This window comes from Myxocyprinus asiaticus, chromosome 45 (genome assembly GCF_019703515.2).
Source record: "Myxocyprinus asiaticus isolate MX2 ecotype Aquarium Trade chromosome 45, UBuf_Myxa_2, whole genome shotgun sequence".
Taxonomy (NCBI): Eukaryota; Metazoa; Chordata; class Actinopteri; order Cypriniformes; family Catostomidae; genus Myxocyprinus; species Myxocyprinus asiaticus.
Window position 1 is genome coordinate 24,357,011 of NC_059388.1, and position 27,904 is coordinate 24,384,914.

A 27,904-nucleotide genomic window follows, 5' to 3' on the forward strand; every position below is an offset into this window, starting at 1 on the left:
CTCCTGGAATTGATTTTCAGGGGCATTTTTACCTTTATGATTGCATATTTTTTTTATAACAATATAAACACACATCATCCAATTATGTCAATAAAAATTCTCAATGTGAACAATTATGGTTGTTATCTATAAAATCCAAAACCTCTTTATATTGTATTCACATTTAACAACTCTCCTCTGAGACACTACATGTAGAACTAGACAGGCCAAGAATAGAATAATATGAAAAATATCATATCATAAATTGAAAATATAAAATGGGAAGAAATTCACTACAGGGGCATTTTTGCCCTGGCATTTGAAACATCCGGGGCATTTTTGCCCTGAGCGGTGGTTAAATTCTGAATAAAAGACGTTGTCAGACAAGCAGGGCAGCTTAAATTCCTGCCAGGTCACACTGAGGTCAGGTTTCAGAACAGACAGAGCCATATGAAAAACAAGTAACACCAGCCAGGATGTAAACACAATTTGAGAAGAAAATCATAGCAACACAAATTTACTAATTATACATACTCTGAACACGAGCTTTCACAAATGTTGGCTATCTAGAAAACTAAATGATGAGGATAGTATTTTTTTTATTTTTTTATTTTTTATTTTTAAGTTAATTATTTTAATTTAAACAAAATATATACATTTGATACTATCATAAATACTTGAGGTAACTTTTTTCCTGTAAGGCCTACATCCATGACTCTAGGGGGCGCTAAACACGCTTCAGATTCTTGAGTGCGGAAGTTGTTATGTAGCGTGTAATTTCACATGTGGACTCACTGTAGTGAATGTGTTCACATGAGTATCTAAATATGGCTCAAACACAAAGCAACATTAAGAAAACCTCTTCAAGAGATTTAATCTCCTGTGGCACCGAAAAAGGTATTGTACATTTTGTGAAAACGGTATATTTCAGGCTTTTAAACTACATCTCTTGCTTTGCATCGAGATTATTTCATGTGCGGATGTACTTTCGGACCAGGAGTGATTTGTTCCGTTACTCTGTGGTCACATAAACATTTATTAAGTTTATGTTTTCATTTAAATATTCTTCCTAGCTGTAGGAATCCATGAGAAACTTCTATTGAAGTCTAAAAGTGCGCCTTCACTGCAGACACAGAGGGTGCCCAGAACTAGTGGTATGTTTTTTGTCATTAATTGAATTAGCAGATTATTATATTTCATGATCATATGTGTCATTATTGATGTCATAAACATAACATGTACTCAGTATGCATAACTGGCATAGTCAGTTAAGTGACAGTGTACGTTTATTTCTGTGTGGTAGTTTTGGACAGATTGCACAGTTTCATTCCCCAAATCGCCCAAGCCAATGAATCTTTGAGACATCAGATGGAAGAGGCACCTGCTGGTTATTTTGACATTGAGAGTGTGGAGGATGCAGAGAAAGTCATTGAAATGGTAGGTAAAATAAAGGCAAAGTCTCATGAAAATTCAGATATAAGGAAAAGTTCTGTAGCAGTTCCTGAAATATAAGGCGCACAGGGGCGTAGATTCCAGGGGGGTAGGGGGTAGGTAACACAAAATATTCAAGCCACATCAGTGCCATTGCAGACGCATATCTTAAATTGAAGCCAGATGTATTTCTCCTGCAGGATGTGGCTCTTGTTGAGCTGGAGAACTCGGACAGCAGTGATGAAGATGACTCGTCATCATCAACATCATCTGAAGAAGAAGACAGCTCAGAGGAAGATGTGACCACTGTCACTGTAGAGAATCTTAAACTACCAGGAGACAGGAAGAGAAAGGCCAACATCCAGGTGCTGGACAAAGAGAGTGAGTGAGACTGCCTGCTGGAACTGGGGAATAGCACTGGACTCACTCAATTTCTGCCTATGGATGAAATATATTACTCTTCCAAGTGTGCTGGAAGCCTCAAGTCTTTTATTGGTTAGACATAAGCCCAGATCAGTGGTTTTATGTCTTGCTGTTCAGGCAGACTCAATTGTGAATGCATTCATTCAGTTTAAGAGTGGCATATTTGCCAAAATGAATGAAATGTCCCTCTGTTAAGCTGTCATGGTTATTGCAGAAAACAGTCTCAGTTGCGGATATTGAAAATCTGCACATTTTCTTTTCTGCTATTAATTCTATATTAAGTGAAAGAAGAGTTTTGTTAAAAAAGGTAAACATTTTGTAGTTTCAGCCTTTTAATAAAGAAAAACACAGTTTTTGTAATTACCATTCTTTATTGTAAAAATGATTTACAGATGCTCATTTTTCATTTTGTCTGTTGTTGCAATACTGTTGTGTAGAATGAATGTTTGGCAGTGTGACAGCAGTATTTATCTTATACAGAAGACTGAAATACTGATATATTTGCATAGAATAACACTTCTGTCAAATGCATGTTGTCAAGTCTTAATGCATAACAAAAAATCATACAGTGATTATGAATCTGCAGAGAATACTTGGCAACATGTTTTCATTCATGCTAAAATGACTGATCATGTCACAAATACTTAATTTTTCACATTGTCAGGTTCACAGTGTGTTTGTACTGCATTAAAAAGTGGAAGATAGTGTAAGCCTTTTATTTTTGTTTTTAAAGGTGTCATGACATGAGGAATACAATTTTCCTTGATATTTTGTCATGTATGAGGTCATTTTACATACTGTAATTTGAGAACTCGAAGCTTCCGCATCAATAGAAAAAGAGCACTTATTTAAACCAAGCTGAAAAAATGGCTCGTTTGGATTTTATGACGTTACACGGACCAATACATCAGCAAAGGACTGCTCCAGCAAGACATCAGCGCCCCGCCCACTGGCGCTTATTTAGAAAGGTGAAAACAACAGATGGGCCTACCATTCCTCTACACTGTACACCATAGAGAACCTCCATAGGACACCTTCCTAAATGTTTCTCTACATAAACATGCACAAGACTTAAGTGCTCTGACCGTTAACCTGCATCTCACGCCACTTTTAAAAGACACAATTTCAAGTCATAACTCTTTAAAAGGAGATCCCCATTTGGTGTCTTGCTGTTTTGAGTATAAAGGCATCCTGGATGTGTTTTTTTCTCCCATTTGTGCCATTTTTAATTGTTGGTTTATGTAAACATGCACTAGATATCTATGATCATTTTGATGCGTTTTCAGTGGGGTGGAGAAGGATATAGCTGGAGGCAGAGTTACAAAAAGGGGCAGGAGCTCCAAATGCAACAGTGTGAAAGTGACACACCCTTTTGGAGTAACCCTGCCCTCTTTTTGAGATTCCACCCCCATTTGGAGATCTCCGGCCTGCAGTGCTACCTACTTGGCGATGTGTGCCACATTTTAAGAGCAGAACAAATCCAACTTTTAAAAACGTGTCTGTTCTGCTTCACTCCACTACTGCTTTCGGCTCATATCTGCATGGATTGCTTGGGAACCAGTCACATATGATTCAAGATTTGCAAAGGAGCTGTTTTTGAAGGATGGTGCAGTTAAAAACACAATTGGACCCGATGGCAAAACCGCGAGTGACCAATTCCATTCACAAATATTTCAAATGTCATGTCTGACTGTTTGATAGTTTATGGTGCTGCTGTGCTTAAGTGAACAGTTTAATATATTTGGTTGCAATGTGTTGGGTGTGTGCATTTTGTGTAAACCCTGAAATTTAGTTTTATGTTCTGGAGCTTGTTCATTTTCTTCTGATTGAGTTTCAAATATATATGTTAGCCAATGAAAACAGTGAGCATTTACGTTGAAGTTAAAAGGAGATATTCAGGCCAAAACTGAGCGTTTCAGAAAGGGCCAGAGACAGGATGGAAAATTATCATATATTACTAAATTATGACTGTTTTGGTGCAAAACAACTTTACTAACATTCTAAGCTCAGTGAAGGTTATTATATATATATATATATATATATATATATATATATATATATATACACACATACATACATACATACATACATACACACACACACACACACACTACCGGTCAAAAGTTTTGAAACACTTGACTGAAATGTTTCTCATGATCTTAAAAATCTTTTGATCTGAAGGCGTATGCTTAAATGTTTGAAATTAATTTTGTAGACAAAAATATAATTGTGCCACCAAAACAACATTTTTATAAAAAATAAAAAAAAAGTTTTTGAAATGGATGACTTGGACCAAATAATAAAGAAAAGCAGCCAATAAGTGCCCAACATAGATGGGAACTCCTTCAATACTGTTTAAAAAGCATCTCAGGGTGATACCTCAAGAAGTTGGTTGAGAAAATGTCAAGAGTTCATGTCTGCAAATTCTAGGCAAAGGGTGAGTACTTTGAAGATGCTAAAATATAACACAGTTTTGATTTATTTTGGATTTTGTTTAGTCACAACATAATTCCCATATTTCCATTTCTATTATTCCATAGTTGTGATGACTTTCTATTATTCTAAAATGTGGAGAAAAAAAAAAGAAAACAAAATTATAATAAAGAATGAGTGTTTCAAAATTTTTGACCGGTAGAGAGTGTGTGTGTGTGTGTGTATATATATATATATATATGTGTGTGTGTGTGTGTGTGTGTGTGTGTGTGTGTGTGTGTGTGTGTGTATGTCATGACCCCTATAAATTATTTCATTTCAACATTTCCAATCATGTAACATCTGTCTGGAATGCTAAATTAAATATATTAAAAAAGACAATTTGTCTCATTCTCTAACAAAATATATACAGGTATATTAATTAAAATGTGATGTGAAAATGCTATGCATATTAAAAAACCTTTGAGATGTAGAAATATGGTAATATGGATTTCATAAAGTGATATGGAAGGCTTCCCTCAATGTGCATGTTATAATAATCCAGAGCAGCTATTGATACTGTTGTGTTTTCTTCGTTAAAACTAATTAATTCGGCACCTTAAGTTAACTCATTAAGATGCTTGTGTTTCAGCCTCTCGATCTGATGACCGTTATCTTTTTTTATATTTAAAGCTGAAGTGTGTAACTTTTTCAGTGTTAAAATACTTTCTCATATCCCAGCTTAATATGCAGTGACAACTATAAGTAAACCATTCATATGTTAATTTTCTCAAAAACTGTAAACACTTTGCCAGTGAGGCACAATAAAAATTCCTGTGTTTGTTCTGAGCAACCTGCTTTGAACTGCCCCAACAACATTACACAACCAATGGTGTGAGTTGAGGGCGGGACAATCTGACTGTTTGAACAACTGCAGGCAAGGAGCGGATTCAGAAAGCTGCAATTCTTGCAAGTTTTGCAATTCTGATCGGTGGCGCTAGTGTTGCAGAAATTACATACTTCAGCTTTAAAAAAAAATGTTTTTTTTTTGGCCAGCTTAGAGTGGCAAATCAGGATTTGTCCCTCTCCAAGCATAAAGCAGTTCCAGAAAAAGGGGTGATAAAATTTTTTAGGCACATTAGTATAGTCCTGGCAGGAAATGCTCTTTTCCAATCAAACCTGCTTCAAGAAAAAACCAAAGACAACAGATTGCTGCTGTAGTTCTCTCAAGAGTCCAGCTGCATGCTTCTCTCAGTACTCCACTGTCACAGCTTTAGTCCGCAGGTACTCATGCAGGGCTTCCTCACCTAGGTACACACATGCACAAACATCGTACTCACGTGAGTGACCACATCTGGTTTTTATCAGGTTAAATATAACTGAAGAACTACATTGATCTGGAAGAGATTGTTCAGTGTGTGTGCGTTTTGCTTGGGCTTACCGAGGTCTTTGCCAAAGCCAGACTGTTTGAAGCCTCCGAATGGTGCTGCCACATCGGTTTTGTTGTAGGTGTTGACGAACACGGTTCCTGCCTCTAGTCTCTCGCTGACGTACATGGCTTTGTTGATGTCACGGGTGAAAACTCCAGAGGCTAGACCGAACTCTGTGTCATTGGCTCTGCTTAAAACTCCATCTACATCACTCAAAAACATAAAACAGCGATGTTGTATTGTTATTTTGAATGTTTTATGTGATAAAGCACATTTTTTAGGCTACAGTATTATAAACCCGTAACCCAACAAACAACTTCTTGTTCTTAGAACATTTTCCAAACATTACATTGTGGTTGTGGGAACGTGAAAAGTCTTAAAGGGAACATAATGTTACTTAGATTGGTATGACATTCATGAAAACGTTCTAAAATCAGTTTTTAGAAGAAGACATTTTTTTTAAAGGAATAGTTCACCCAAAAATTATAATTCTCTCATCATTGCCATCCCAGATGTGTATGACTATATTTTGTCTGCAGAACATTAACAAACATATTTAGAATAATTTTTCAGCTCTGTAGGTCCTCACAATGCAAGTGAATGAGTACCAAAACTTTAAAGCTCCAAAAAGAACAAAGGCAGCATAAAAGTAATCCATACAACTTCAGTGGTTTAATCTGTATCTTCAGGAGCGATATGATAAGTGTGGGTAACAAACCTTTTTTACTATCAATCTCCACTTTCACTTTCACTTTTTCTTATTATTATTTTTGCTGATTCGCATTCTTCATGCATATTGCCACCTACTGGGCAGGGAGAATTTATAGCAAAAAAGGACTTAAATATTGATCTGTTTCTCACCCACACTTATCATATCACTTCTGAAGATATGGATTAAACCACTGGAGTCATATGGATTACTTTTATGCTGCCTTTCTGTCCTTTTTAGAGCTTCAAAGTTCTGGCCAATATTCACTTGCATTGTATGGACCTACAGAGCTGAAATATTCTTCTAAAAATCTTCACTTTCTGTTCAGCAGAAGAAAGAAAGTCATACACAACTGGGATGGCATGAGGGTGAGTAAAGGATTAGAATTTTCATTTTTGGGTGAACTATCCCTTAAAAAATCTTGTTTAACCGACAAACGAACAATGTTGCATTAAGATCGTTCTCCAAACATTGTGAGAACTTTTATCGAATTCTAATAACATCAAAGGGATGTTCCATTAGCATTATTTAAAAACTTTTGTTTTACCGTTACTGACTTTAGCTAAAGTTGTTGGAATTTTCCCTGTTGGTTGGTAAGCTGAATTTCTCAAAAGCTCTTGCATGTCAGACTGCCGTAAAAAGAAAAATGATCATCCTACTAAGGACAAGGAAAGGCAGCTTACCCATCCTTGAATTTGGATACCACCATAACGGGACCAAATGATTCCTCTTTGGCAATAAACATATGATCTTCTACTTCTGTGAAAACCGTAGGCTCCATGAAAAAGCCTGTGAACATACATAAATGCACATCACAAATGGAATAATGCGCATGTGAATTATACAACTTTGGATTTTTTGAGCACTTAACCAAGCCACAAGCATAAGTGCACTTCATATTTATTTAATAATAATAATAATGAAAAATCTCTTTCTTTTGTACTAGCTTCTATACTACTCAAGCTACTCTTGGAACCTGGCAGTGCAATACTGAATACTGTGTATTGTTGACTTTTTTTGTATGACTATTTGCTTATGTTCCTCATTTGTAAGTCGCTTTGGATAAAAGCATCTGCTAAATGTAAAAAAGTTTTTTTGGCAAATCACTCTCTGGCTATGATCTGGTTAAATTTCATATGGTTTGGATGGTGATTTGGACTTAAGGTCCCACCTGGTCTGTCCACCTGTCTCCCACCGTAGACGAGCGTTGCCCCTTCCTTGACGCCGATCTCGCAGTACTCCACCAGCTTGTCCAAGTGGGCCTTGTGGTTCTGAGGTCCATGATCTGTGGAGCGATCCAAAGGATCTCCAATCTTCATCTTCTTAATTTCCTCAACCTGAGCACATGAAAACAATGTTATCATTGTATATCGACAACACAGTAATGCTCATCTCAAGCAAAACCATGATGTAAAGCCGGACAAAATCTGCGTTATTTGGAGAATAAAGTTGAATTAAACACGTACCACTCTCCTGATGTACTCGTCATGAATAGACTCCTCTACAAACAGCCTGCCAGCAGCGATGCAGTTCTCTCCTTTGTTGAAGAAAACAGAACTCATGCCCTGCTCAGACACACAAACACACCCAGTTAAAGAGGCAGATGATCTTACTTCTTAAGCCTTCTGTGATTCATGGGATCAAATGTCAATCTTCTGTCAGTAGTTTTCTTCTCTCACCATCCTCACTGCCTTGTCCATGTCACAGTCGCTGAAGATAATGAGGGGAGATTTGCCGCCCAACTCCAGAGACACCTTCTTCAAGTTACTGACTGCACAGCTGCAACAGGAAATAGGATCATCAATTGGAAACTCTTTCAGATTTCAATGTACAATGAGTAAGAGTTTGTCCAAACATGAAAATCACTAACCCTTTGGGTAAATGCAAAAGTTATAGACATTAAGTGCTGTGTAATAGTGACTAAATACAGCCCTACTGACTTACCTTTTCATGATCTGTTTGCCGATGGGAGTGGAGCCTGTGAACCCCAGCTTACGGATATCAGGGTGATCAGACATCCTCTGCCCGACCAGACCACCTGAGAGAAAGAACATCGGTCATCAAGGAGAGATAAAAAAATAACACTGACCTTTTACAATAATATGAAAGGGGGGCCATAAAGTAACAAATTATCTGTGCAAGCACACATTATACAAATGGTCCATTGGGCATCTCAAACAGTTTTGCGAAAATGTGCAGCCCATAGAATGGGATAGTGTTTTGTTGATATATTTACCTGATCCTGGTAAAATGTTGATTACTCCCTTCGGAATGCCAGCTTTGACTGTTAGCTCTGCAAACTTCAGTGCAGTCAGAGGGGTTACCTGGAAAATTAAACAAATTTTAAATCAAATCAATGTCCACTTATTTATTTGGTAAGTAGCCATGTAATATGCAGGATACTGTCAATCCTCAACTCCCTGTCTGATAATGACCACATGACTGTACATTTTCCCCTACATATTGTTGACTAATCCACCAGGCATCTAACAACTGACTAGTCGATTAGTGGGGTCGACTACAAACACAAAAATTTTTAGCGGTGGTGTTTTTTTCTTCTCCCCAATTTGGAATGCCCAATTCCCAATGCGCTCTAGTTCCTCGTGGTGGCATAGTGACTCGCCTGAATCCGGGTGGCAGAGGACAAATCTCAGTTGCCTCCGCGTCTGAGACTGTCAATCCACGCATCTTATCACGTGACTTGTTAAGCGTGTTACCGCGGAGACCTAGTGAGTGTGGAGGCTTCACGTTGTTCTCTACGGCATCCACCCACAACTCACCACGCGCCCCACTGAGAGCGAGAACCACATTATGGCGACCACGAGGAGGTTACCCCATGTGACTCTACCCTCCCTAGCAACCGGGCCAATTTGGTTGCTTAGGAGACCTGGCTGGATTCACTCAGCACGCCCTGGATTCAAACTCGTGACTCCAGGGGTGGTAGTCAGCGTCAGTACTCGCTTAGCTACCCAGGCCCCCAGTGGTGGTGGTTTTAATGTTAGACACAATTCTCAAATTAAATGAGACACAACTTCTTAGAGCGTTTTTGCGTGATGATAGCTTGCTGTGCTTACAGTGAATAACAGTCAGCACATTAAGACCTTCTACAAGACGTTTTGTCTCTTTAATTCTATTATTATGCACTGTTATTAAAGCAAAGTGCTGTATCAACAATACATTTCAATATGATCACTGTTAGATGTTAAATCCTCTGCTATGAGTAATATTCCCATATTTGTCAGGTGCTGTGGAGAGATTAAAGCCTTTTCCTGATTCTGTCTGAGACTGTTTAAATAAATAGTTGCAGTAAAGATTTAAACTATGTTGTGAACTAGATTATCTTGCAGTTCTGTGCTTTTGAATGTGCAGCGAGGATCCCCCTGAAGCACTCCAATTACATTGAAGCGTAAGCCGTTTTGTGCCATTCTGAATTGGAGCCTTTATTACTTTTCTTACTTTGATAGTTTTGTGAAGTAAGTTCTTTAGCCTTTTTATTGGTTGAATATCCATCAGTCACTCTGTTGAAGTGCTGCACTTTGCGTCCGTATCTCCCTCTAAAAGGCGTCTGATCGGGGTCACGTGAACATAACAGAGTCTAATTATACGTTATTATCCTTAACAAAGACTAGTCGATTAGTCGTTCAAACAACAGATTAACTAGTAGATTATGAAAATTGGTAGTTTTGCACATCCCTAATATACATATGTGTTTGTGTGGATTACCTGTGCAGGTTTCAAGACGAGTGTGTTTCCAGCTGCCAGACAGGCTGCGCTCTTCCACGCCAACATCATCAACGGGTAATTCCATGGAATCACTATGGCACACACACTGAGACACAAACGCCATATTGCACATATATTCTAATGACATAATGTGCATGAACACACACATATGAACATTCCCTCACCCTAGAGGCTCTTTCTTGGTAAAGGTGAGGTTGCGGTTGGGCCTGGCTTGGTTGATGGGTATCGTTGAGCCCTGGAAACAGGATATGATGCGTTAGTGGCCGGAAGTTACAGGATGTATGCAACACAGAACTGTATAGTGAACACACACACCTGGATCTTGTCACACCAGCCTGCGAAGTATCTGAAGGTCTGAATGGACATGCCCACATGGGTTTTTAAAGCCAGTGTATAAACAGCACCAGAGTCAATTGCCTCAATAGTGGCCAACTCTTCCTGGTGTTCCTCCATTAGGTCAGCCAGACTGCACACATGTGTAAACATAGATGGATTACTATAGGTGGCAGTATATAAGGCAGCAGTCATCCTCACAGTTCTGTTGTATGGATCTGAGTCCTGGACCATTTATCACCGGCAGATAACCAAACTTGATCAGTTCCATATGCACTGTCTCCGTCGTATTGCACATGTCAAATGGCAGGATAAAGTCCCAAATACTGAGGTACTCCAGACCTGCGGCATCACTGGTATTGAGGCCTTCCTGCTCGCTGCTCAGTTTCGCTGGTCTGGACATGTTGTACGCATGGCAGGTTCACGCCTGCCGAAGCAGGTTTTCTATGGCCAGCTCCAGAGCGGCATGCGCTCTCAAGGAGGGCAACTCAAACATTACAAGGACAGCATCAAAGCCAATTTGAAACTATGCAACATGGACCCAAATGACCTTGAAGAGATGGTCGCAGACAGGACATCATGGCGAGCACAGTGCCATACTGCCATACACTCCTTTGAGTCCAGCCGGATCACCGTTGCAGTAGACAAACGAAGATGCCGAAAGCTCAATACCTTAAAAATAACAACATCTAGCCAATTTATGTGCGACACCTGTGGCCGGCCATGTGCTTCGAGGATTGGCCTCTATTAACATCGTAGGACACACCAACAACAACTGTCACGAGATCTGTCGTGTCGACAGCTCAGACCATACTATATGAGTAGTACAAACCAAAACATTGATGTAAATTCCACTTTGATTTATTTAGAATAACTGCACTGTCCCAAACGGCTTAAATTATCATAAAGACAAACAAATGTCAAACAAATGCATTTTGGCATTGTATAACTACTATATGTTTGCTTTGCAACTATATTTGGTTTTTTATATCTATGACAAATATATTCAACAAAAACTCTTTAAACAAACTGCCTTAGTAACAAACATGTGCAAAAAAACACACACTTTTTTACACACTTGCTGAAGATATTACCGGTAGAGCAGCCTGCCCCGGTCACGTGGGTTCATCTTGCCCCAAGGCCCGTTGTTAAAGGCCTCTTTGGCTGCACTAACCGCTCGGTCCACATCTGCCACTGAAGAATATGACACCTTACATATCACCTGAAAGACACAACATAACCATTAGGGGCTGTTAAGACTGAATGCGTTCTTGCGCTAAAAAAGCTAGAACAGAACAGAACACAGGTGTTTCAAAACACGCTTAAAGCTGAAGTTCTTTTTAACATGACATGGCATTTAAAAAATGACTTTGTAAAAACAGCGAGATGCAGCACAACGGTCAAAGACGTCCATCTAGTGCATGTTTACATAGTAAAACTATTTTTAAAAAACATGGATGCAGATGAATGCAAAACACGATCGGTGTGAATTACCCCTTAGGCATGCTTACCGAACCATCTGTGGGGTTCACCGTGTTGTATGTCTTTCCATCTTCTGCATCTTCAAACGTGCCGTTGATGAAACACTGATAAGGCATCTTCAGGGTCATGTTATTGATGTCTTTCGTTACATAATCAATGACCAGCTCCTCTTCCTGGTCTTCTCCACGCAAGCGTCGAACGAACATCTGGATGAAACTCTGGAAGGTGGTGGCCATGTAAACATCTTCGTTCTGAAGCTGAACTCCTCCGCATTTCTGCTTTACTTCTTCCACCAATCTAAACAAAAAAAAATCACATTTTCAAAAGAGCCACCCCCATGTCTCTATTTTATCCTGATCCCTTGATATGGCTAGGGTCCTTCCTTCAATGTAAGTCTATGAGATTTTTTTCATCCACCAGGTGAAAATTGGAAGTCCAATCCCCCAGACAGAAAAATAACAGCACACCTATTCTTAACAAGCTGCATGATTTGAGGTATCATTCATATCTGAAGCACAAATGGTGCAGGACAAACTACACGCTAAAGTTTCATACTTAGGGTTAGGGGTTTGTTCAAATCCCTAACCTTAAGTGAGAGTGAGAGCAAATGTCAAAAGTTCAAAGAAAAAAATAAAACTTAGAGGTCAGACCCACCTGACCACATCCAATGAGGCAGCTCCCGACTTAAAGAAATCTGTTGTATCTTCAACTGCTGGTACATTACTCAGAATGCCTTTCCAGATCGCCTAGACAACCAAGAAGCCAAAAAAAAAAATGCTATATTTGCTACAAAAAAAAAAAAAAAAAAAAAATCATCGATTGTCTTGAAGCACATAAACATGAATATACACACCCTGATCTCCTCAGCCATTTTCTTCTCGACATCTGTGAGGTCCAAACTGGTGGTCTCCTCTGATGAAAAGTATTTGGATGCTGAAATCATCTTTCCATCCTCAAACTGCAAGTTCTTCACTTGTAGCTGTACAGCCATATACGTTAACACAATTAATCTTCTTTATAATGATAAAGGTCTTAGTAAAAGTAAACAGGAGCAAAGACTTAAATAAACACTAGAGACTAACTGCTTTTCCATCAGATCCAAACAGAATGAGTCCAGATTTGGTGATGAGTCCAGGCTGAGACGCCCCCTCCAACTCTACTGGCTGACCTGTGGGCACTGACCCTCCCAGCATCGATGAGCTGTACAGCGTTACCGGCTACAAGACACAAGTACATTCCCGTCCATTAATTAAGACGTCATCTGCTTATCGTTGATTAAATCTTACAAAAGATAATTCAGAAATATTAAGAATCAAATGAACAGCACAGGGCCTGGGTAGCTCAGCGAGTATTGACGCTGACTACCACCCCTGGAGTCACGAGTTCGAATCCAGGGTGTGCTGAGTGACTCCAGCCAGGTCTCCTAAGCAATCAAATTGGCCCGGTTGCTAAGGAGGGTAGAGACACATGGGGTAACCTCCTCGTGGTCGTGATTAGTGGTTCTCGCTCTCAATGGGGCACGTGGTAAGTTGTGGGTGGATCACGGAGAGTAGCATGAGCCTCCACATGCTGTGAGTCTCCGCTGTGTCATGCATAACGAGCCACGAGATAAAATGCGTGGATTGATGGTCTCAGAAGCGGAGGCAACTGAGACTTGTCCTCCACCACCCGCATTGAGGTGAGTAACCGCGCCACCACGAGGACCTACTAAGTAGTGGGAATTGGGCATTCCAAATTGGGAGAAAAGGGGATATATATATATATATATATATATATATATATATATATATATATATATATATATATATATATATATATATATATTAAAAAATCAAATTAACAGTTAAGGGGAAAAAATATTTCACACTTCAAGATCCAAAGATGAAACAGCTCTATAATAAAAGAGTGTCTCAATGAAGTTGTTTGTGTCTTGTGGGGTGTTTGTCTCACGCATTTTAATGTACAAAAGTGTGTGTTGTTTAGAGAGCGCACCTTTCCATCAATGACAACCCAAGCACCTGGAACTTTATCATGACCACGGATCCAGTTATGGATGACCTCAGCCGGCTGGGCCATATTCACCTTTACAAGAGAAATCAAAGAATATAAAAGTGCAAAATCCCCCCCAATAATATTCTCACACATTCATGAACACACAAATGTGTTGTAATGAAGCTGCGTAACTACAGTTTATATTAGATTATATTAGTCCAAAAAATCACAGTCTAATTAGGTTACAGAATATAACTTTAGAAATTTGAGAGAAAATAAATTTGAAATTTGAGAAGAAAAAGTTTCTAAAATGTCAGAATCAGAATCAGATTTATTGCCAAATATGCTTACACATACAAGGAATTTGTCTTGGTGACATGAGCTTCCAAAGAAGTATGTGTGTCTGTGTTTGCAGGTGTCCCACCTTAGCATTGGATTTTTTCTGGATGCCCTCATAACTGGCTCCTTCTTCAGACTGAGGGATCTTAGGAGCTTTGCCATCTGCAATGAGCTGTACAGCTTCTACCTGTGTGAACGGGAACCACACACATTTATAAGTGAAATCACAGATTCATGAACCTCAAAAATCTGAATCAGTGAGTCAAAATCTCATATTTAACTTGGTTTTAAACAATAATGTTTGAATATTTCTGGAGCAGTGGTGGCGTAGTGGGCTTAAGCACAGAACTGGTAAGCAGAAGGTTGCCGGTTTGATACCCACAGCCACCACCACTGTGTCCTTGAACAAGGCACTTAACTCCAGGTTGCTCTGGGGGAATTGTCCCTGTAATAAGTCACTTTGGATAAAAGCATCTGCCAAATGCATCCTTCTTACAGCATCAGAGTATTACAGTATGTGAGAAAGTTACCATGGCCTTAATGCCCTCTGGAAATAGGAAGCGGTTGTAGAGAGTGTCCACAGTATCGTTGGGTTCAACTGGGCATTCCCTCTGCAACAGGATGGGACCAGTGTCCAACCCATCATCAGCCCAGAATATACTGAATCCTGCTTTCTTATCACCTTCGATTAGTGTCCTGCACACACAGATACACACACATACACCATCCATTTAAAAAAGTTAGTAGAGATCACAGAAAGACAGCACACTCAGGAAGTGATGCTTTATTATTAATGTAGTAGGTGATATTCAGCACTATAAATTAAAAGATCTTTGGATTAATATTATCATCTATTATGACATTGTATTTAAAAAACATACACATGCTTCATCACAGCCATTTATTTATTTTTTTGTAAGTATTTGTAGTATTAAATGTGTAATTTTATATATATATATTTTTTTTTTGCATTTTATTTTGTTCCTTGAGGTCTGCTCTATAATTTTAAGTATTTTTTTTACCAAACACAGTCATATTTTAGATTTTCCATGACAATTTTCCACCCTCTCTGTCTCTTAAAATTAAATGGTCCACTTTTTGCTGCTGTGCCGTTAAGAAAGTGCAATTAGAGAGCACTTTTGAACTCAAAAGATAAAGGTAGTTTTGATTCATAAATATATGACTCCTTTAATGTTTGTTTTAATCTTTGTTGGGCTAATACTGTATATCAATATTGTTTATTACAGTATAGAGGTGAAAGGTTACAAAATCTAATCGGGATATGTTAAAATCACACGTACTGTACGATATACTAAAAACACACATGCAAATACACCTTACTCACCAGTTAATAGAGGAGGCTCCTCTGTGTTTGGGCAGGATGGAAGGGTGGTAAATAATGGAGCCATATTTGGGGAAGTCGATCACATTCATGGGGATGAACTGGGAGCAAAATGGCATGACGTTCAGTTCAGCGCCTACTGCTTTGTACGCCTCCACCACCTCAGGGATGGGCTGACCCTTCACTCGCCACCGTGGGAACTTAAACACTGGCGTCCCGTCTTTCTCCGCCACCACAGCTGAGGGTCAGACAGGACAGACCGGAGACAGTTTAGTGATATCTGGATTTAAACTAGGTCACATCTGGCATATTCAGACTTTAACTTTGATGAATAAGCAGCCAAGATCAAGACTCATCAGTTAAATATTACTGGCTTTTATCTCTATAATTAAATAAACTGTAAACAGTGGCAACCTGCCATTTTTACATTAAGAGTTACCTAATCTAACCCTTAAAATTAAGTTTGCTGGTGTAACCTACTGAATTCAGGTTGATTCAGTAATGAAATAAAAACAGTTAATTTGTTAACACATGAAGCACATTTGAGGTTAATATTTTTTCAGTGTAGATATCTATAAATGTATTGTTCATAAACCGCTACAGTTGGCAGAGTTGTAATAGATTCAAGCACTGTAGCAACTAATTAATAGTGCACACAGAACTTCACCACCGGAGTATGGTAATTGAAACAGTAATGCATACTAATTAGCACATTACATAATTGGGTGTTTTTTGCAAATCCAGTTGGACAAGTTCTGTAGTTGTGGAGTTTATTGTGTTCCCTGGTTTCACTCAACAGATTACAAATTCAAGCTACAAACCCAAACTTCATGTAAACTAAACTTTAACCCACCAGGGGTTTTCAATCTTTACAGACCAGATATCCCCATTACAAAACAGATTTTCTCAGTAACACTTTATAATAACTCTAAGCATTAATGCACTATATAATAATTAACAGATAAACAGCAAATATAAAAAAAAAAAATTCTCCCCAATTTGGAATGCCCAATTCCTAATGCACTCTAAGTCCTCGTGGTGGTGTAGTGACTCGCCTCAATCCGGGTGGCGGAGGACGAATCTCAGCTGCTTCCACGTTTGAGATCGTCAATCCATGCATTTTATCATGTGGCTTGTTGAGCACGTTACTGCAGAAACATAGTGCATGTGGAGGCTTCACGCTATTCTTCGCAGCATCCACGCACAACTCACTACAAGCCCCACCGAGAGCGAGAACCACATTATGGCGAGCACGAGGAGGTTACCCTGTGTGACTCTACCCTCCCTAGCAACCGGGCCAATTTGGTTGTTTAGGAGACCTGGATGGAGTCACTCAGCACGCCCTGGATTCGAACTCACGACTCCAGGAGTGGTAGTCAGTGTCTTTACTCGCTGAGCTACCCAGGCCCCCAATAGCAAATGTTAATAATAAATAAATAGTTTGAAATATCATGAAAATTTATGGATTCCTGGATGAAGATTCTGGACCTAAACTACAATAAAACAAATAATTTACAAAGGAATATGTACAGTAATTATAATTGCTTAGGCTACTTGAAAGCCATTAGTCTCCGGGCATGCCCTGCCAAAAGCTTTACCCAGTAAAACAGCTGCCTCTGTCTTGTCAACTATTTACATTCCTTAGACAGTTGTTCTTGAGTGTGATGGAGTTTCAGAAATGAAGTAATTTCATTGACTGTTCCTGTCATGGATGTGGTGGTAGACATATACATGTTTAGTGAGATATAAGTGATATCTCACTCTTATCTCTCCAACTTCCTGCTAGAAGTGAGGAAGTCTGAGCATGGACATCGCTTGGAAATGGTTGGCCGTTCAGACTGTCAAGAACAAGCGGGTCTGATCATTTGTTCTCACATACGTCACAAAGGCATACATCACCAGGGGACTTTTCACCTCTAAATGCTTCACACCACTTTTCGCCAAAACAATCAGGTCATTATGTGGAATGCACTATTTAAACAATCCTCTTTGACAACACTGAACCGGCTTAGTGCCTCGCACAAACATTAACACAGACACAAACTCAATGTGAGCCAATGGGATGTTCAGGAAGGCACTCTCGGTTTTGAAGTAGGACACTAGAATTAAGCCACACTTACTATTTCCAACAGGTGTCTATAACGGTACTACAGGGGGTTCGTGCACTGATGTATAAAACATGTTGTGTTATAAGCCTTTAATTTTGGGTATGCCACTGGAACAGAAAATCTTTAAAAACACCTTCAGAGCTTAAAGGGTTAAACCTCAACCACTCCACACTAATAGGTTTTTGTTTGAAAATAAATAGTACGGCATTGACCGAAAACAGACTTTTGAAAAGGCTCTCCATAACCACATACTTTGGAAAATTATGGCATTAAGAAACTTAAACAGATTAGCGTGGATGTGGCCTTAATATGGATAAATTATGGTCAAAGAAACAACCAGATTCGGTTGTTTCTATTGACCGTTATGGCATGCTCACACATACCTTTGCACAGTGAAACTGATGACAGAAAATGTGACGTGGGTGGAAGCTGAGTGCGTGTGAAATCAGCAAAAAAAAAAAATCACTGCCAAGCAGTTGGGCTGAAACGATTAGTCGACGTTATTGACAACGTCGACAATAAAAAAAATGTGTTATCAAATAGTCGTTTAATCTCATTTAATGTAACATGAGATCACATTAAACTCTAATTGTGACGCACGAGAGCAGCACTGCAGTTCGCGCCTGACTGAGTAGAGGAAGAATTACACATCTCACAGTCCAGACGAACTCCAAACTTTCCAAACAGCTTCAGGTGATGTAGATCGCAAAGTATGAGGGGAATTATAATGCAAAAATACAAAATAAATAAATACAGAAGTACTCTCATTGTTGAGCTGGAGCTGCTGCTCCGCTGAAGTAAACTTGCATGTCGAGCATCTTTAAAGGAAACACCCCGGCGTTACATCTTAAATGCAGTTATATTTAATGCGTTTTAGCTTTATTAAAGTTCAAATAGTACGGAAGCAGATCATGTAAATAACTACAAACTCCGAAACTTGCATTTCTCTGTGCGGTCAGCGCCTCTTCTATGAGTTGCACGAATGTCTCGATCTAAGGGGGAGAGATTGAAACTGCACCTGGCTGAGGCACACATTTTTGCAGTGAATATCTTTACTGAATTAAACATAATAAAAAATATTTTTTCCCCTTAAATTCAGTGAATGTCATTTAGAGGTATTTTTAAAAGATGACTGTGTCCTCTTTATTGTTAGTAAGCATGTTTAATACAACCTTTTAAGTCGGGGCACAAGCTGAATAATCGGTTAAGAGCTAATGATTAATCGTTGCAATAATCGCCGTATAGTCGAATAATCGTTAGATTGATCGATTATCAAAATAATCAGTAGCTGCAGCCCTACCAAGCAGCTTCTTTTTAATGCTGCACTTCATACTCTGGCAGAGTGAAGTTGAAAAAAACAAACAAACAAAAAACTCATACCCTTGACCATTGTGTATTTTCAGTGTAGCTGTGTACGAAACACCACCTACTCAGAGGTCACTACCAAACCAAGCAACTTCCTACAGGTCAATGCGGCGAAAGTTCGCCGCAAAGTACATCAAACTTGAACTCCACGTGAAATCAGAGAGGGGAAATTCTTCGCCACCTGAAGTACATTGCGCGGAATTCACGATCGCGAGGATTCCCATTGAGATGACTGTATTTTGCATGCAGAATTTCGGCGAAGAATTTCCCCTCGCGGATTTCACGTGGAGTTCAAGTTTGGTGAACTTCGACAGGCGAATTCGCCACATTGACCAATAGAGACCACGCAATCTTCGCCCACAGAATTTTGCTGTGCGAAGGTATGTGTGACCGCAACTTAACACCATCATTAAACCAATGTAAATCCCTTTCTGTCTGACAAAAACAGCAATGGCAAAGCAATTAAAAGTAGTTAATAGAATGTAGATAATATATTTAAAAAATTGAATATATTTTTATATTAGGGGGTCCCTGGGTTGGAAGGAAAGGCTGACAAACCGAACACCAAGGACATTATTGCTTATTAATACAACTATGGCCTTTGTTTCATCCTCCACAGACCATACAAATTTCATTAGAGCCATTTAAAGGAGAAGTTTGTCTTAACATCCCTTAGCCCCCCTTCCAACATACTCTTCTCTCTGCTACTTTAATAATGGTACACAGGAACATTTTCATTTGTATGCTTGCAAATGATATGTTTACCAGCATGGGTCTGGGTCTGTGCCTGTCCCACCCCCACCCAACTGACACTCACCCAGGGGGTCCGCCTTGCCATCCTTATCAGGAACTGTGAAAACGGCCACCACTTTATGGCCCTGCTTGCGGAGGTTTGTATACACTTCCTGTCCAAACAAGCTCTGGCCAATCAGGGCCAACTTCAGCGTATTTTGGTGGTAAGCCTGTATAAAAGAGTGTAAAGTTTGATTTTAAACATTCACATGAGAGAAAAATATTGTATATATATTATAATAATAGCCAGACAGAGTAAGACAAGTGGAAAATGTAGTTATTGGATAACCATAAAAAGATAACATCACAAAGACTTCATTGAATTACCGTGTAATACACTTGAGACACTTTTATTACTGTGTAAACATAATTGTGGTTTACCGTAAACTGTCACTTATAATAAACTACAAAACATGATAATTTTTTAAGTCCTACTTCATAATAAAAGCCCCTTTGTTTCCAGTTTCTAACACCCTCCCCCATGTTATACAGAATGTATTCATGTGTGACAAAATTGATCAAATTACCCATGCATCAAAGTCTCAGCTGGAAAGTTTAAGCAGTAAAATGATACCAGTGCGCATGCGCGTCAGGGAGAACTGTACATCAATGGAGCGGCATGACACACTGTTGCATTACCATAAATACTAAATACGACGGAGCTAAAATCAAGAGAACCACTGAAAGAGATGACCAGCTCAAGCTTTGACACACTGCTTGAATGTACTGAACAAGTTTATTATGGTTTGTCACGGCAACAAAATGTTTACATATCCATGCATGCACATGTGATACGAGTTGATAGTTTGTAGTCAAGTAGTTTCATAGTGACATTAGTAACATGATCTGCGCTCATATTCTCGCCCTCTTGCTGATGCAACTCGCCAAAGATTTGTCCACTGGAAGTAATCCGACCAAGAGCAACGTGACAAACACTGTACATCAAGCCAGCTGAACTATATACATGTCCTATATCAATATACATTCGTTTATATTGTGCATAATGCAGAATCAAAGCAGCAACACTGCATTAAGACATTGGGCAATCGCAGCTGACAGCATGGTGACAATAACAAGGCTTATTCTGTGCATGGAGAAATCCTGTTTAATAATGTTATTGCAAAGTTTACCGACGTTTATAAACTTGTTTTATGGTCTATGCATGAGTCTGCCCTACATACAGTACATGTGCACCTATGCATTCATTCATTCTTTTATCTGTAGCAAAAGCCACAATGCAGAGGGAAAGTAGCAGGTTACTCACTGAGCTCATGGAGAATTTCCTGATGATCGTACCAGCCGTCCACAACATGGCGAAAATACAGTGAACAGAAAAATAAAAAAAATCGCGTTTATAGACCGGGCTGGCGTGCTGGGAACATGCGTAACCGTAGTCGCACACCTGCGGTTGACTGTCTCTGTTCTCAGTTGTGTCAGCTGAACCAGACTGAACCGACGCGCACTGACGAGCAAGCGAGTTTTGGGGCGTGCGCGCTCCCGTGCGCTATTCCTTACGTCACGACTAGATGCGTGTAACCAGCTGAGCATACTACATAAGCGTCCCACTAAAAGGCTTCTGTTTTTTAATAGCCCCTTTCATTTGCACTATGCAGTGTTCGAATGTTTAGCTCTAGGGGGTCCCGTTACACCAACCCCTGAATCAGCAATCGGGCCAAAGTTGTTTTCATGGAAAGGCAGTCCACTCGGCGGCAATTTTGGGAACACTCCCAGGCAGCTATTTTCTATGTAAACAAGAAGCATAAAAGTACAGCTACTATCTACTTAAATGGAGAAAGACCGAAATCTCCAAAACGGTAGGTCAAGATTACGACCAAATAACATATTTAAAATAAGCATTAAAATCTGACAACAACAGTACCCTAAATTGTACTTCTTTAAAGATCACGCTAAAAAAAACGCTATTTTCCCGGCTGGTGTAGCTAGTGCGCATGCGCGTTCTCGAGTTGATTGACAGGCGATGTCTGTACATTCAAGGTGATTGGCTATTTTACAAGTAAGGAGGGACTTCCGTTTCTACAGCCGCTGTATTGGGTGTTCCAATTTCTCCCAATCATTATGACAGAAGTGCTCCATCTCGGGCTAAATAGTATCTGTGCCTCAATAATAAAAAATAAATAAATAAAATATTCTCTGTGCGGGCTCAGCTGAAGGGCGCACCGAGGCCCCAAAATAGGCGCTCGTGAGCATCCTTCTGAGCGCTAAAATGTTAAAGGATTAGTTCACCCAAAAATTACAATTCTCTCATGATTTATTCACCTTAAAGCCATACCAGATGTGTATGTATTTCTTCTTCAGCAGAACCGAAATGAAGATTTCTATAAGCACATTTCAGCTCTGTTTGTCCATAAAATTAAAGCGAATGGGTGCCATGATGCTGCTGGCTGTTTGACGGTCCAAAAGTCATATTTAGGCAGCATAAAATAATCCACACGTCAATCAATTAATGTTTTCTGAAAGAAATCGATAGGTTTGTGTAAGACACAAATCGGTAATGAAATTGTTTTTAACTTTAAATTGTTGCTTCCGCCCACCGCTGTATTGCTGTTTGAAATGACGTTCGTTCCTCTGTTGTATACAAAGCGCATGCTTCCAACTTCTCACGTGAACGCGCCATTGCGCTTGCATCACGCGGCAGCTCCGTGATGGGTCGACTGGTAGCAGGAAGCATTTTTTTAAAAGTTCATAAAGTTTTAATTATTGATGTATTTTTTACACAGACCTATCGATTTGCTTCAGTAGACATTCATTGATCGACTGGAGTCATGTGGATTTCCTTTATGCTGCCTAATTATGACTTTTGGACCATCAAACAGCCAGTAGCATCATGGCACCCATTTGCTTTCATTGTATGGACAAACAGAGCTGAAATGTGCTTATAGAAATCTTCATTTCGGTTCTGCTGAAGAAGGAAAGACATACATATCTGGGATGGTGTAAAGGTGAGTAAATCATGAGAGAGTTATTTTTGGGTGAACTAATCCTTTAAATCGGACACCCTGCGGTTTCGTTGACTGAAGGCCACATCAAGTGAGCCATTTGGGATAGAGCATACCCTTACTGCGCGCACGTTATGTTATCAGTGTTGTGAGGACTGCATTTTTCTGCGGCTGCAGAGCAAATCGACTTGATCTCATTAATTTTCAATGAGAGTTGTCGACTTACGGCGAAACGAACGACAGCAACTTCTGGCAACTAGATATGGGTGTGTCCAGCGACTTGAGAAAATCAGAGACTATTTAGCTTGAGATGGAACATTTGTATTAAAATGAATGGGAGAAATTGTAGCACCCAATATGGCGGATGTAGAACCGGAAGTCCGGCCTTACAGGTAAAAGAGCCAATCACCTTTTATGGTGCTTTAAGTCCTCCTGGGAAGTTCGTACTTACGAGGTCGGAGATCGTAAATGTGATGTGTGTTAAAGTGATTTTACCAAGAGAGAACCTGTTTTGCAATTTCTTTTTTTTTCTCTCTTTTTCACTTACTAGCAAAGGGAGGAAGCTTTTTAGCACCAATGCAACAAAATGAAGAGCAAAGCCACGCATTAGGTGTGTAATTAATGCTTTATCTGTCTATTGTATCATTCTTGTGCAGCCACATATAATGATGGGAAATGTAGTTGTTGCAAACGCTTGTCGCTGTATTAACCAGCTAAATGATGCTTATTTTCTAGTAAGTTTTATTGTTATTATTCATTAACAGTACAACAAATACACATGCACTGAACTACACAGTCAGAATCCTTAAGTAAATCTAAATTATTACCAATAGCAATTTGTTTCCGCCATGATTCTTAAATCGACACGCCCTCAACTCAGAAAGTCAGGGCTCGAAGAAAATACCGAGTTTCACACTCGTAAGTACTACTTTGTGGTGGCGTTCATGTGCATTTAACTATTAAATACGATCATTCTGACATGTCTTGAAAGCACCATTAGATTCAGAGATTGCCTGTCAATCAACTCCAGAACGCGCATGCGCATTAGCTAGGCAAGCCGGGAAAATAGCGTTTTTTAGCGTGATCTCAGGTACAGAAGCACCATTTACGATACCATTGTCAGATTTTAATGCTGATTTGAAATATGTTCGTGATCTTGACCAACCGGTTGGGAGATTTCGGTCTTCCCCAGTCAATTATATAGGAGCTGTACTTGTATGCCGCTTGTCTGAATAAAAAAAATAGCTTCCTGGTAGCCGAGTGAACTGACTTGCCTTGAAAAGGACTTTGAACTGACAAGCCTCTTGAAAGGGACTTTGGAAAGTTGAGAAAGGTTTAGTTGCTGTGAGCGATTTCACTGTTCTATATGATTCGTCTGAATCCACATACATGGACTTAATTAAAAATGATGCGTGGAAAATAAAAGTAATTTAATGGTTAAATGAAGGTTAATCATTTAATGCATTGAGCACTGCTGTAGTTAAATATAAAAACACTCTCTCCTGCAAAATGTTTATTTATAGCGACAAGAAAACGCATTCCTTGTCGAATTAGAACGACATCTCAGTTTTACTGGCAACAGGTCTCATCTTTAATCAGATTTTCAATTTATAGCCAGACATGAAGTCCACCAATAATGAAGTGACACTAGTAGGAACGCCCACAAGCGCCTTCAAAGTGCAGAAGCAAGCGACATGAACCGATAAAGTCGCTGCCTGTGTGTATGGTGCTTTAGAGCTTCGTGCACAGCGTAAAGATAGACAAATAACTTTCTCAATATTGCATCCATGTAATAACATTATAACTGTTTGATAGTGAGCTTTCTTGTACTGTAATGCAGAATTACGTGCATACTTACGACGGTTAAGATTAAGACAAACGATGATTTAATGTTAGTAATTTAGGTATACCAACCAATAAATCAAAGAATCATATTTTACCATTATTGTGAGGCGAAAATGAGGATCCACTCTGCCAGTAGTCTCACGTCCCAGACCTTTGACTGAACAGCAAAAGATCTGGACCGCACAGCAACCAAGAACCGCCCACTTAACTGACATGTCAAGCGATCAATCACAGTTGTTTTTGTCTTGACATGTTCGACTCCAGCCATGCATTTTCCTTTGGGGTTTTTTTGGGGGATGTATGAGTAAAATAAGGTCTGCGGTAAACATTACTTGAGATTCTTGGGTTTTACTTGAGTTCAGTACAACTTAAGCTCAATCCACAGCATAATGTTGACAGGGCTGGGAGGGTTACTTTTTAAATGTAATCCGTTACTAATACAGATTACTTAGTACAAATGTAATCAGTAACTTAATCCAGTTACCTCAATAGGAAAGTAATATAATCACATTCATTTAGTTACCTTTTTGATTACCTCAAGATCGCATATGTGAATAAAGTCAAGAGAAAAGCTATATTTTCTCCAAGACTTTTAATCATGGCTTCTGAATGCAAACAAACTGTGTTTGAATAATGTTATGAGTGATGTAGCTATATATACAGTATAAGAAAAATCTGAGTTCCAGTGAGGCACTTACAATGGAAGTGAATGGGGCCAATGCGTAAACGTTAAAATACTCACTGTTTCAAAAGTATAGCCACAAGACGTGATAAATATGCATGTTAACATGATTTTAGTGGGATAAAATCTTTTCTGTGTAAACTTATAGCCAGTTTTACAACTTTGTTGCCATGACGACTTAAGGCAGTGAACCCTAAAACGGTTGCAGTAAACCCTGTTATCCTGACATTTTATAAATGACATTTTAAGCAATTTTGCAGCTGAAATAATTCACAAGTTTTAACAGAAGAATTAATGCAAGTGCTTTTGTAAAATTATAAGCTTCACATTTCTGTCTTTAAACCCTCCAAAAAGTGGCCCCATTCACTTCTTTTGTAACTGTAACCTTGATTTTTGCTTTTTTAAAGAAAAGAAGGGATGAGTCAAAGTAATTATTTTGTTTTAATCAATGTAATGCCACAAATGCAGTCGATTGAGCATAACTTGCTTTGAAGCTGCAATATTCCTTAAAAACAACAACAACAACAACAACAACAAAAAGCACGGTGGCTTCAAAATTTACACTGGAATTTTCAGATGGGAAAATAATTACTTAGGATTATTTATGAAAACTGGGGCAGATAATGGACAATGTTGCATTGTGTCACTGCTATAATAATAATAATAATAATAAAACATTTACATTTAGTAGATGCTTTTATCCAAATGAGAAACATTGCAAGCAATTTGTCATACAAAAGTCAATAATATCTGCAGTATCGCAATGCCAAGTTCTCAGAGTAGCAGGAATAGTGTCGAAGTCAGTGCAGAAAAATAAAAGAGACAGACAAGTTTTTTTTATTATTATTTATTGACTTATTATTAGTAGTAGTAAGTGCAGTTAGTGTGGATTGGTTAAGTGCTCACAGAACAAATGTGTTTTCAGCTGGTTCTTGAATGTTGAGATGGTTTCAGCAGATCCTGTGGTTGGAAGCTCACTCCACCACAGAGGAACAGAAAAGTGAATGATCGTGAAATGGACTTTGTCCCTCTTTGCGACAGGACCACCAGGCACCACCTCTAGTTCATTGACCGCAAGTGGGGACATAGACCTGGAGGAGTGAATTGTAGAGGGTGCTGTTCCATTGGTTGTCCTGAAGGCAAAAATCAAAGCTTTGAATTTGATACGGGCAGCTACTGGTAGCCAGTGGAGGGAAATCAAGAGGGGGATGTGAGCCCTCTTTGGTTGAAAAAATCAAATCAAATCTAGCTTTATGTTTCTAGTATTCTATATATTTGACAAAACACCAGGGCATCCCCAAAGTTTTTTTTTTTTTTTTTTTGTTAATTTATTTTAGTTTTACGGAAGGTCTTTTAACTTATGGAAAAAATTAGTAACAAATTGCTTTATCATCAGATGCTCTACCACACGTCCATTCTCCCAGCACTGTAGCTATATAACCATTTAATCAAATGAATATCTTATTATCTTAATATGCCTCCACACCAGACTGCCAGGAGCTAATCTGACTATTCAAACTAATTGCTACACACATCTTTACCCAGCAAGGAAAGGTCAATCAAAGTGCAGTCAGTTTGAGTAATTCTCATCAAGCAAATAAAAAGGCCTCACACAGGCTGAATAACTTGATATATAATCACAAATACTTGCATCTACTTTGTGTGTTTAGCCCTTAGCTCAGCTATCTGGAATGGTTCTGTAAAGGGTTTGGAAAAATGTCATTGTATCTTTCCATGACAAATATCTATTTATTTATGTTCTGCCAGTCACCTCTGACAGAAAAAAGAAAACATGTATTCCTTTCACTCATAAATTGTTCTGACCTTCAGAATGTACCAGTTCTGATGTGTTTACTTTAGTGCTCAAGAGAACAAAACCACAGTTCTATTCTCACTTAATTCTTCTGTAATGGACTGAAAATGTAGTTTGATATGATCCTTTGAGATCTCCATATTTCAATGTCAAATGCTTTAATTTTTATTCTGCAAATGTGAAAAAGGGACTACACAACTAAAGTAACACAATTCTAGAACAATGGATTTCATCGGTCCTATCCATTTAAATTTGCAAAATGGAAGTTTACTTATCCATTTGAGTTGGGACTACACAAATACTTTTTGTTGTTGTTGTGGTGTTAATGAAGCATTGATGAAACTGCAGGGGATTTTCATTTCCCAGTTTGCTTTGAATGGGGCTCGATAGGGAGTGTTATTTGATGTGTTTTTGTGCAAGATGAAATATAAAGGGGGATACTTGTTAGTGTTTTTGTTATGAGATTTAGAAGAGTGTCTGTGGAGTTTTGGGGGTTACCGTTATGGTGAAGAGGGGGTCTTGAGCTTATGATGAGGACCTGTAAATATTTTTCACTAATCTTCACTTTGTAGAGCTTTAAACCAGAATGCACTTAGCATGCTAACATTACCTTTCACTAATTAATACACAAATAAATAAAATAGATGTATTTGAGTTGCATTGACATGTCTAATTTTGTTGGGTTTGCACAATTCAGTTAGGTTCTTTCTACACAAGGGCCCCGAT

At 38.9% G+C, this 27,904-nt stretch overlaps 2 protein-coding genes across 4 annotated transcripts; one reads left to right on the plus strand and one right to left on the minus strand.

Moving 5' to 3' along the window:
• The first annotated feature begins 727 nt into the window (after positions 1 to 727).
• Positions 728 to 2,543, plus strand: nopchap1 (NOP protein chaperone 1). 2 transcript variants are annotated; one of them, XM_051688577.1, is made up of 4 exons: positions 728 to 876; positions 1,059 to 1,133; positions 1,283 to 1,416; positions 1,611 to 2,543. In XM_051688577.1, exons 1-4 carry the CDS (start codon positions 783 to 785, stop codon positions 1,797 to 1,799), a joined length of 492 nt encoding a protein of 163 aa, XP_051544537.1. In that variant the 5' UTR covers positions 728 to 782; the 3' UTR covers positions 1,800 to 2,543. The 2 variants fall into 2 exon arrangements, with proteins under 2 accessions (XP_051544537.1, XP_051544536.1); XM_051688576.1 differs by having other exon boundaries at positions 738 to 876; positions 1,053 to 1,133.
• Positions 2,544 to 2,693: 150 nt separating this feature from the next.
• On the minus strand, positions 2,694 to 24,844 carry aldh1l2 (aldehyde dehydrogenase 1 family, member L2). Of its 2 annotated transcripts, none has more exons than XM_051688557.1 (22): positions 24,779 to 24,844; positions 19,907 to 20,051; positions 15,620 to 15,854; positions 14,805 to 14,970; positions 14,360 to 14,461; positions 13,936 to 14,025; positions 13,026 to 13,160; positions 12,797 to 12,922; positions 12,598 to 12,689; positions 11,973 to 12,240; positions 11,556 to 11,683; positions 10,444 to 10,594; positions 10,293 to 10,363; positions 10,108 to 10,213; positions 8,621 to 8,708; positions 8,329 to 8,422; positions 8,064 to 8,163; positions 7,851 to 7,949; positions 7,556 to 7,721; positions 7,068 to 7,173; positions 5,687 to 5,886; positions 2,694 to 5,552 (listed from the first exon to the last, which is right to left on the minus strand). In XM_051688557.1, exons 1-22 carry the CDS (start codon positions 24,779 to 24,781, stop codon positions 5,497 to 5,499), a joined length of 2,727 nt encoding a protein of 908 aa, XP_051544517.1. In that variant the 5' UTR covers positions 24,782 to 24,844; the 3' UTR covers positions 2,694 to 5,496. The 2 variants fall into 2 exon arrangements, with proteins under 2 accessions (XP_051544517.1, XP_051544516.1); XM_051688556.1 differs by lacking the exon at positions 24,779 to 24,844 and adding an exon at positions 21,146 to 21,490.
• Positions 24,845 to 27,904: the final 3,060 nt, after the last annotated feature.

What these genes read in the sequence shown, in the direction of transcription:
- nopchap1 (XM_051688576.1), top strand. Translation starts at nt 783, where the DNA reads ATGTGTTCACATGAGTATCTAAATATGGCTCAAACACAAAGCAACATT. An exon ending in CTCCTGTGGCACCGAAAAAG is followed by an intron (nt 877 to 1,052) that starts GTATTGTACATT and finishes TATTCTTCCTAG; the next exon opens with CTGTAGGAATCCATGAGAAA. An exon ending in GAGGGTGCCCAGAACTAGTG is followed by an intron (nt 1,134 to 1,282) that starts GTATGTTTTTTG and finishes TCTGTGTGGTAG; the next exon opens with TTTTGGACAGATTGCACAGT.
- aldh1l2 (XM_051688556.1), bottom strand. Translation starts at nt 21,193, where the DNA reads ATGTTGTGGACGGCTGGTACGATCATCAGGAAATTCTCCATGAGCTCA. An exon ending in CGGGGCAGGCTGCTCTACCG is followed by an intron (nt 10,595 to 11,555) that starts GTAATATCTTCA and finishes ACATGTGTGCAG; the next exon opens with TCTGGCTGACCTAATGGAGG. An exon ending in GCTGGTGTGACAAGATCCAG is followed by an intron (nt 10,364 to 10,443) that starts GTGTGTGTGTTC and finishes TCCTGTTTCCAG; the next exon opens with GGCTCAACGATACCCATCAA.